This window comes from Lactuca virosa, chromosome 9 (assembly GCF_052849685.1).
Source record: "Lactuca virosa cultivar CGN04683 chromosome 9, Lactuca_virosa_CGN04683_v6, whole genome shotgun sequence".
NCBI lineage: Eukaryota > Viridiplantae > Streptophyta > Magnoliopsida > Asterales > Asteraceae > Lactuca > Lactuca virosa.
Genome location: NC_136434.1, coordinates 154,607,972 through 154,618,910, shown reverse-complemented (window position 1 = coordinate 154,618,910; position 10,939 = coordinate 154,607,972). Strand labels below are relative to the sequence as shown.

At 36.2% G+C, this 10,939-nt stretch overlaps 1 protein-coding gene and 1 pseudogene across 2 annotated transcripts; one reads left to right on the top strand and one right to left on the bottom strand.

Annotated features, from left to right (window-relative positions):
• Positions 1–2,342: 2,342 nt before the first annotated feature.
• LOC145137083 (uncharacterized) lies at positions 2,343–3,188 on the top strand. The gene has a single exon (XM_079071229.1). The coding sequence runs from the start codon at positions 2,404–2,406 to the stop codon at positions 2,929–2,931; it is 528 nt and encodes a 175-aa protein (XP_078927355.1). The 5' UTR covers positions 2,343–2,403; the 3' UTR covers positions 2,932–3,188.
• A 1,330-nt stretch (positions 3,189–4,518) lies between these two features.
• LOC145137084 (protein DMP3 pseudogene) lies at positions 4,519–6,337 on the bottom strand (annotated as a pseudogene). The gene is made up of 3 exons (XR_013720863.1): positions 5,791–6,337; positions 5,099–5,657; positions 4,519–4,952 (listed from the first exon to the last, which is right to left on the bottom strand). The product of XR_013720863.1 is annotated as a protein DMP3 pseudogene (transcript).
• Between the last annotated feature and the right edge of the window lie 4,602 nt (positions 6,338–10,939).

The window sequence follows — 10,939 nt, the reverse complement described above, 5'->3', positions numbered from 1 at the left end:
AGTAGAGTATAAACGAAGATAATTGAGTAAGTGAGTGAGGAGATTGGCCACTTATGAAGGCATAGCAATGGCTGAAGTATTACATACGACGACGGTTGTTCTAGGTTTTCCAAGCTCTAATACCATAATAGTTTTTGAGAATCACTTCCATTCCCACTCATTTATTATATGGTATGTATTTATAATACATGTCATGCTATATGATAAGAATGAAAACTAATCTAACCGGTTACAGACTACATATACCTATTCTAGTATGTTACTTTGTAAATTATACATATTCTTACTTCAATTTTACCTCACCGATCCTCGCTTTTTGACGATGCGATGCAAAATTTTGTAGGAAACAAGAGAGCTGTAGCTGTAAAACTATTTATGGGTGTAATTGATATAGTGATTTAAATTAGATAATGTATTTCGCACTGGTTAGTAGAAAATTGATAATTTAGAAAATATAAATTATTTATTTATCGATCTTTTGTACATACTATTTTGATGAACTGTTGTTATTATTAAAAAACCAGCAGCCCAATTAGCGATTTCCCTACGGCCCAAGTTATCTAAAAATTCCAACAGGCATAACTTAAAACATTCAAATAAATAAAATAAGTTTATATGTATTTTTTTTTTTTTTTTTGGTTCAAAGTCACCGTTATTCGCTATACGTGGTTACCTGCATCTCGATCTTAACCTTATTGATTTTACGATCATAAAATCCTACGAGTAAAAACGATCTCAAACACACTATAACCGATTCTGAAGTAAGATCTATATTGTGGTATTAGGATTCAAACTAGTATCGTAATCAAATCCTATCTCTTTAGTCTTTATTCTATAATAAATTATTTAGTTATAATCCTCATGGAAGTTGTTATTTATAAAAATTTAATGTAGAGCCTAAAGGATTTGTTTATTCAGTTTAAAACTGAGCCTAAAAAAATCATACAGGGAACATGAAATCTAACATTGTAGATCCCAAGAAATATCATTGAGCACCACAATTTCATCGATTCATCAGAACAGAACATCATAATACAAATCTTAGTCCCTTTTGTGATATTGTTTCTTTAGCCGTATATTGTTGCAATTATGTTTTTTTTTTTTTTTTGCTTAAGGTGTTTTCTTCGTAAGTGTTATGATTTGAATCCACGAGAATTATGGCCAAGTTAAAGTTGGTTCCACGATAGTCGATAGATTTTTTAATCAACACCAAGTTATAACGGACAGTCTACAACACAACTTGTGAACACAATTGAAGAATAATTTATTTTGTTAGTATCTTTTAATCCGATCTAATCTTACAAAACATAAAACGATGATAAATAAAATTCTGATGTTAAACCATACTTTCTCAAAATAGTTTGTACTAAAGTGTTTTAAGCTTTAAACTAGGCGTGTGCAAAAAAACCGGTTCAGGAACCAAACCGGTCGCTGAACCGGAAACCGGTTTAGGCCTGAACCGGTTCACTTAAGAACCGAATCGCGTATGAACCGAACCACCGGATCCGACCAATTCACCCTTTTTACCCTTGAGACCGGTTTGGAACCGGTTTTTTTTTATCCGGTTTGCTGAACCGGTTTTGAACCGGTTTGAACCGGTTCATCACCAAAAGATATGTATATTATTATGTTTTTATACATATACACAAACATCAAATCTAAAACCAAAAAAAAAAAATTAATACATCAAAAGATAAGCAAGAAACAAAAAAAAATTAAAAAAAAAACTTTTGGCATATATATGGACGTGTGTTAGTGTGTATGTGTGTGTATTACCAAAAGCCTAAGCCTTCCCAATTCACCCTCATTTCCAAAAAACCTACTCTGAGAGTGAAACCTCCCTTTTTTTTTGTTAAACACAATAAAAGCAATAGATTCAAAAAAAAAAAACCCATTCCTATTTTTCAGTTATTAGCCTAAAAAAAAAAAAAAAATTGAAATTTTTTTTTTTTTCCGTCGAACCGGTTTTGAACCCTTTTTGAGCCGGTTTAAGAAATAGTTTTTGGACCGGTTTTTTTTAACCGGTTTCTAGAGAACCGAACCGGTTTACATATGTTCAGATTATTTTGAGGCTGGACCGGTTTAGAACCGAACCGGTTTGAGGGTGAACCGGTTTTGACTAAGTTGACCAGAACCGAACCGGTTTTCTGAACCGGTCCGGTTCAGAAAAAAAACCGGTTTGTGCAAGCCTACTTTAAACCATACTTTCTCAAATAATTTCATTTCCATTTCGTATCCATGGGAATCCTCAAATCAAATGGGCCTTGAGTATATTCATTCGAATCCAATTTGCCATTTTGGCCCCTTTCTTCTGGTGGGTTAGTGTTACCAGATTTATTCTGTAGCTTATTATTCACAAACATTTCAAGAGGTCGAAACATAAACAGCGTTACAAAATACAAAATGCTTCTTCCCGGTGTACCCTTCTCGCGATATTCTCCGGCGAATCACCATCACCAGCAACCACCACTCATCACCAACACCCTCAAAAAACCCATCGCTCTACCAATGTCCACCCTAACGTTTCACGGAGTAGGCACCAGCATCTTCATGGCGACGGCAGCAGCGGCGGTAGTGATTTTATCGAGCACGACGTCGGCAATCGCAATTGAACCCAGAAACCCACCGCCGGATGCCGCAGAAACCCTGTCAAACATTCCGCAGATGTTATCCGGCGATTGTGTTCAGGGGAAAGATGGCGATTGCAAAAAGGCTAGAATTCAAAAACCCAAATCGAGGCAAGCGGAATCGTGCACGATTAAGTGTGTGACGACTTGCATACGCGGCGGAGATGGGTCGCCCGGCGAAGGTCCGTTTAATGTTCGGAGGCCTCTGGTTGTTTTCAAACAAGGGTTTCGGAGTCGCCATTATTGTTTGGTGGAGTGCTCCGATATCTGTAATTTGATTCGAGATGGAGACGATGGACCTTAAAGTAAGTAATCTGCAAATATATCTTCAATTTCTTGAGATGGATATATCTTGTAATAGCGATTTTAATGATCAATTGAACAAAGTTTATAGAGATTTGTTGATATATATACAAACGGAAGATTATCTGCACCAGCGACGCCATTAACGATCTGTTGGTGTTTTAATTTCTTCATTCAATTAGCAGTCGTAACCTTATCTGAATTTATGATAAGCACCTTCGAAAGTTGAGCAATAGTAATATCCAGAAAGGTACCAAATCACTACTATTTCAGTGAAGATCTCTGATTTAGTCCAATGTTGAAGAGAATCCAATTCATTCATATTTGTTCTATTATAGTTGATGATATTTGTCCAGGTTCTGAAAAATCGAAGAGATTATGATGCTGATATTGAAAATCGAAGGTAGGTAATGATTATTCGTTTTCAAGAACATGGTTGATTCATTGTGTTACATTTTTAGAGGCATTCCTTTTGTTTTTGATTGTTTCCTGCATACCTTTCTACACACCAAAAGAAAAAATATATATATAATGCATCTTTTTGATTTTACAGCTCCTTCAAGACGTCTTCCCAAAATATTGTATGCTGCTTATAAGTTATCATTTTTAGTTCCTTTCGATTCGTTGTTAATTCATAAAAGTGGCAAAATAAAGTGTTAATTCATGTCTAGTCTATAGAGGGAAATAGTAGGGTGGATGGTGTTAGCTACTGTCAAAGGAACTGTTGATCCTTTTTTTTTCTTTGTAGGATTAATATAGGAAATGATGGAAATCATATCGAAAATATAATACAAGTATCTATTTGGTTGGAATTAGATTTAAAATTTAAAAAATAGAAAGGATTAATATAGCAATATCCGAAATCATATCTGAATATATCCAATCCGAACCGAGTTACACAAGTATCCATATCCCAACAAAAAAATACGGTAGAATATGGTCAGAATTTATCCAAAATCCGGTATTGGATTATCTGATCTAGAAGAAATATGATATTAATTAGTTTTTCAGCTATCTAATAGGAACATAGCCTAAATAGGCATATTACTTGATGCACTTAGGTTGAGTAGATGATAACTACGCTACCACCAAAACCCACATAAGAAAGATGTCAAAGTTCCAATGTAAAATCGTATAAGAATGTGTATAATTGCTTGTGGAATTCATCACGAAAAGAAAAATAAAATAAAATAAGGTTTAGTGTACATCAGTTCCTCGTGGAAAACTTGGCTGAAGCCCATTAAATGCTAAAAGAAACCATGCAAAGCCCACCTATATTTTTATGCTTTCTCATTATTATATCATACAAACAATATTAATAAGGGAAAACGACACATTAGTTCAATATTGTTTTTGGAATTTACCGAATCAACCATTTAATATTTTTTGATGCTTTATGAGGGCATAAGATGGATGTTGACCTGCTTTTTAGTCTAGTCATCACTATCTAGATTTTTTTTTTGTCATTGCTACCCAATGGCGGCTCAACTAGTTTGGGGCTCTAAACGAACCAAAAATTTGAAGCCCTTTGGCCTTTACTATACTGAATGTTATAAACTCTCCCATATGATAAACATGTTGTTAGAACTTAGAAAAGATAAATAAATATCGCATTAATTAAAAGTGTTCAAACAAATAATTATACAACAAAGTACATACTATCATAGATAATGAAGGATAAGCCATGACATACTCATGACAAACATCAGGAGCAAAGGGACTTCCTTTCTCTTTGCATACAACTCAGACTATATCACCAAGACAAAAAAAAGTAAACTGGAAGTAAATTAGTAATGAATTATAGATTGGAAATACCTCGATTGGAAATACCTGTTTTGCCTGTTTGGCAAAGTAAGTTCTTGATAGTTCTTGAGTCTTCACATCCTTGACCTTGACTCCTTGAGAAAACTGAAATGGAAATATGGAATTGCAACTTGGCAACTAAAATTCGTTCCAACTAATTAACCAAAATCGTTCCAATATCCAAAGTCCAAACCTGATTCCAATATCCAAAGTTCAAACCTGATTCCAAAATCCAACTTGACACAATGAATATTAAAAAAAAATACGTCTAACCCTAATAGATAGTCTAATCGAGAAAGAAGAATCAACAATGGAGTTATCAGTTATCAGTTATGGAGAAATAAAGAATCAGAGGAAGAACATACCGTTTCTTCACACTTGACAACCTTTCAGAAAGAAGAATCAACAATGGACTGATGGAGAATCAATTTTTGAACAATCAAGATTCAAGAATCGATTTTTTAACAATCCAGATTTAAGAATCGATTTGACTTCAGAGTCAGGAAGAAGAAGTCGAGAAGAAGAATGGTCGCTTGGCAGAGCTGATGCTTAGTTTCAATCAAAATTGTGGTGTGTGTGTCTGCATGAATGGAGAATCCGAAATCGACAATCCCCCACTTAACCCCTTAGAATTGGGGCCCTAAGCCCTTGTTTACTGTCAATCAATGTAAGGCCGACCCTGTTGCTACCTACTATAATAGGTTTCATAAGCTACATAAGCATTTGAAGTTGATGTGACTTCCTTCTCAATTCCAACTCACCCACAAACTGATATGACTTTTTATTTTCTCAATTTCACCATTGTAATATTCTCAAAGTTGTTGATTTCTATTTCGTTCTTCAACCCGAGAAAACCTTCAAATGCTTATCCTCTTTATTTTTGTAAACTCTTAAGCCTGCAAATGCTTTTAATCACACAATGACCTGTAATGAAATCAAAACCATAAATATTTAACATTCAAACTTCCAAAAATCAGGAGGTGAAATATGTACAAGAACCTGATACATCAAAGCTTAAATTTTGAGTAAGAACTTAAAAATCAAAGCTTAAATATACTTGTAATCAGAATCAAGGTTATGATACGACTCAAAGGGAGGACCAGCTACTCTCTTGGAACTCTCACTTCTCTCTGTCCTGTTACAATAGGATACCCGATCCCATGTCTTCTTGTCGGAAAAACAACAAACAAAGCATTGCAGATAACACCGATTCCAATCGAAACAATATCGAAAACCTCCCGACCTTCACGTCCCGACGACGGATAAAAAGAACTCACAACATTTAGATCCCTAAACGTCATCGCTCCAAACACCAACACCGAAAACAAACTGATATTTCCTCAAATCGATTACAATTTTTGGATTGTAATAATCAAACACCTACACCCCTTTAATAGTTGTGAATCAATAGAAAAGTTGGCCGTCGTCGGACTTGATGCTATTGGTAAAGTAGGCAAGCAAGGTGGGGGTCGCTAAGAGGAGGATGGTGGAAGTTAAGGGGTGGGTGGGGCATCACAAGAGTCGTTATTGGTGAAGATGGGATTTAGGAGTTGTAAGTCTAAGAGGGTGTTTATTGGGAGGAGTTTGGCTAAGTTTGTTGTGTACGAAAGTCATCCTCCTGTCGGTAAAGTAGGCAAGCAAGGGGTAACCTGTTTACCCCTTCATTTTTTATCATGATCAAGATTGTTAAATCTGAGTATAGGTATAAGCTTACCTTTACTTTGATTGTTAATACTTTAAAGGTTTTTTAATGGTTCATGTGGTTTACATTAGTGTGTACGTTTGGTCCTTAACTCTTTTATGATTTAGAGAGTTTATATAATAGGTTTTTGTTGCGTCTTTGATCCCTTTATATATATATGAAAAGACTGTATTGTCCATATTTGTTTCTCTTTCAATTAATTTATTATTTATAATTACAAAAATGAAATTGGTCCCACCCTCACTATCACCCCACACCCACACCCACCCCCCCCCCCCCCACTACTACCTCTTTAACCCACTACTGTGCCTTCCCCTCGTCGTCTTCTCCGACTAGAATGAAACAGATTCCAACAAAACCTAAAATTCTAAACAAAATCTTGAAATTAAAAATCTAAAAATCAAAATCGATGAGACTTATGAAATTGAACATGAAACTCAAAACTTAAACTAAAAACCTAATCAATCTTGATGAAATCGAACTTGAAACTCAAAACCAATGGAACCTATTAAAGCAAACCTAAAACTCAAAACCAAAAACAAAAAACCTGATGAAATTGAACCTCAAACGTAAAATTGATGGACTTGATGAAATCAAACCAAAAAATCAAAACCAAAACTAAAAACTCTATGAAAGTTGTTGAAATCGAACCTAAAATCACACCCAAAACATAAAACCAAAGATGAATTCATTTTTGGAGAACTTTTACAAAAATGAAATTGGTCCCACCCTCACCCTCACCCCAACCCACATCCACCCCACTACCACCTCTTTAACCCACTACCGGGCCTTCCCTTCGTCGTCTTCTCCGACTAGAATGAAACAGATTCCAACAAAACCTAAAATTCTAAAAAAATCTTGAAATTAAAAATCTAAAACTCAAAATCGATGAGACTTATGAAATTGAACATGAAACTCAAAACTTAAACTAAAAACCTAATCAATCTTGATGAAATCAAACCTGAAACTCAAAATCAATGGAACCTATTGAAGCAAACCTGAAACTCAAAACCAAAAACAAAAAACCTGATGAAATTGAACATCAAACGTAAAATTGATGGACTTGTTGAAATCAAACCACAAAATCAAAATAAAAACTAAAAATTCTATGAAATTTGATGAATTCGAACCTGAAATCACACCCAAAACATAAAACCAAAGATGATTTCATTCTTGGAGAACTATGACAAAAAATGGTTTTATCGACACTTGAATCCCTGATGAAAACAACCTTGAACAAGTAATCATAACATCATATGCATGAAACACCCCATGCCGTTAAAAGGAGATCGACACTGTGAGTATGGAGAAGATAAAAAGAGTAGGATATATAGAGAAAGGGCAAAATAGAGATATAACATTGGCAACAGTGGTCTAGTAGATGTGAAAATCGAACCTAAAATTGAGTTTCATGTCGATAGTTTAGGAAGAGGGAGACATTAGTTGAGTTTCATATTGGTGGTCAAGGAGACGATATCAGTGGTTTATACTTATGTTGGTGTTGAGTTTCATCGGCACTACCGGTGGTCAAATGAGATGAGGTTGGAGAAAATGGTTTCAAACCCTTGGGAAGATCCGAAATTGAAAGTATAAGCGGTTCAGTGTGAGATTCCATCCTTTTGATAGGGGTGGGGAAATGAGTTAAAACACCTGAAAAATTAACAGAAAGTACACCCAAAAAAAGCTATGAGGTACTGTTGGTGCATGGAAATGCTCCACAAATAATGAGTGTTTATTAGGTTGTATTTTCCCTTTATTGTATTTTAGGTGTAAATACTCTCCCTCCTATATAAAGGGAGAGTTGGTCATTTATTACTTTAGCTAGCTAATCCTTTCCTAGTTAATTCAACTTTTCTACAATGTAATTTCTGGAGAGAGAAAGTGGTGGGTTCTCCCACCCAGGGAGAGTTTCTCTCCCACCATGTTCTTCATGCAATATTATGATTATTCTCTCTTGTTCTTAGTCTTTTCTTATGAACTCATAATATGTTCTTGGTGTTCATACTTACAAAAACACGATTAATCTCGAGATATCCTTCTTCCGCACTCACCGTTCGTTATAAAAATGGGTCTCTACAATTGGTATCAGAGCCGTACCTTGAAGATCTCACGATTATTTCAAGGGAACGACTCCCGTTCGGTGATTATCTTGTGATTTTTCCGTGTTTTTGCAAGAAATTTTTTTTCGGGTTTCTTACCGGAATTTTTTTTATGAAGTTCGTTCTTAGCTCTATTTTCTGGGTGATTCTATCTTAATAAATAAATTGTTGCTGCTGCTGCTCGTTCTATTTATTGTTGGAAGAAGATGTTCTTAAAAGTTTATTATTTTTGCTGTTGAAGAAATGGGAGAAGAATTAATTTTGTGGTCTCTTAAAAATGTTGAAGATGTTCTCCAGGAGGTTCTTTTTCTTGGATGTGAAGACACAAAGATTAATGGGTTTATTATTCATGAAGAAAGTGGAGAATTTCTTTTGAAGACTTTTTCCCAGCACTTTTTCTCATCATAAGAGGTATTATCTTCATATCTCTCAATTTTAAATTGTTGCTGTGGATCTTTGATTTGAAGAAATTTGGACGTATTATTTGTTTGCAAAAAGCATATTGTCCTTGTTACTCTTTTGGGTAAAGAGTATTCCACTATTTGCTCCCTCAAAAAGACAAAAACCATGTGACATTGTGCAATCCTATCACCTTTTGTCCCTAAAAACCCCCTGCACACTCCACTTTTTGCCTTCCCAAGACCCACCTTTGACTTAGAATGCTTTATAAAAAGATTCCCTTATTAAAATATGAATAAATGGCCTTTGCGGTACCATTTTTCATGAAAAAATAGCATTTTTCGTCACCTGTTCAGCCCCTCTCAGCCCCCCGGACCGCAGCCAAAAACTGCCTACCGGAGTCCCCTTAGAAGCCTACCCGCAGCCCTTCTTAGCCTTGGTACCGCAGCTCCTCTCAGGTCCCATCCGCAGCCGAGGTCAGCAGCCAAGAGACCGCAACCAACTCTTCCTGACTGCTGAACCGAAGTCAAAAGTCTCGGACCGCAGTCCCTGCTGACCGAAGTCCATCAGCTATACCGCAACCTCGGTTCGGATCCCTTCTCGGTTCGGACCGCAACCTGTCCTGACTGATGACCCGCGACCGCAACGCCCCTACCGCAACGCGCCTACTGCAGCTTAGCTGCTTCCTCACCTACCGCAATCACTCCTTCCTTTGCGTCCGCACCCAGGCCCTTCCATCCGCACCCAAGACCCCCACCTTCCCCTCTGATCCGCAATCACCTCCACCCGCAATCACCTCCTACCGCAACCACCATACACCCGCAACCCTCCTGACTTCGGCCCCTCCCCTCCTTCTCCTTCAGTTCTTCAGCCCCCCCCTCTCCTCCTCTCTCTTCCTTCCTTCTCCTCCTCCCTCCTCCCTCATCCTTTCCACCTTCTTTTTCCTCCCCTCCCCTCCTTTTTTTCCCCTCTTTTTTTTAAAAACCCTTTTTTTTTCAAGACTTTATTTTTTTTATTCAGATTTTTTTCTGCATTTTTTTTAATTAAATTTTTTTTTCAATTAATTTTTTTTTCAGCCAATTTTTTATTTAGCCATTTATTTTTTTTAACACCAATTATTTTTATTTAGCCATTTTTTTTATTAAAACCAATTTTTTTTATTACACCAATTATTTTTTTTAACACCAATTTTTGCCACAACCGAACCTTGGATTGTCACATTGGTTTATTTCATGCCGGTTATTACTATTGGAAGAATATTCCTACCGCAGTCGGACTTCATATTATTTTTTGTGATGCTTGCACCGCAACGGCGATTGATCAACAAAGTTGTTTCGCATTTTTCACTTTATGAGATTTTATGACTTGTCGCTCTTGATTTTTGGTTGACGAATCATGTATCTTGAGCATGTGGACTTTATTCTCTATTGAAGACCACTTCAAGTGTTCTGGCACCGCAGTTTGGATATTTGGATATTATTTTTGGCACAACAGATTATTCTCAGCACAGCTTCAGCAACAATGTCACCCGCTTCCTCATGACCGCAAGAGTATCTCTTTGACTCTTTCTCGTTTCTTATCGAGACCCTTCATACATCTAAGGAGAGCTTCTCTATTAGCTCTTGGTATCCGACACTCTCCATCCGATGATTTGTTGATTTTTGATATCCGGTCATTGGTTATCAAAAATAGGGAGAGAATATCATCCGGATTTGGTTATTATGATTGTTTGAGTTTGGATTTTTGAAGACTTCTGAAGACGATTATTTATCTAGTGATGCGATGTGACACTTATTTTTTGGTCTTTACGGATCAAATTTTTGGCATTACTCGATGTTTTCCGATTCAGATTATTTATTATTCGGACTCTACCACAGGATGATTTTGTGTTCGCATCCGGTTCAGATTTTATGGTTTCATGAGTTTGGATTTGTGATATGTTGAAGACGAAGATTATTTTGACGATGTGACATGACACTTATTTTTGATCGGTTGATCAAAATTTT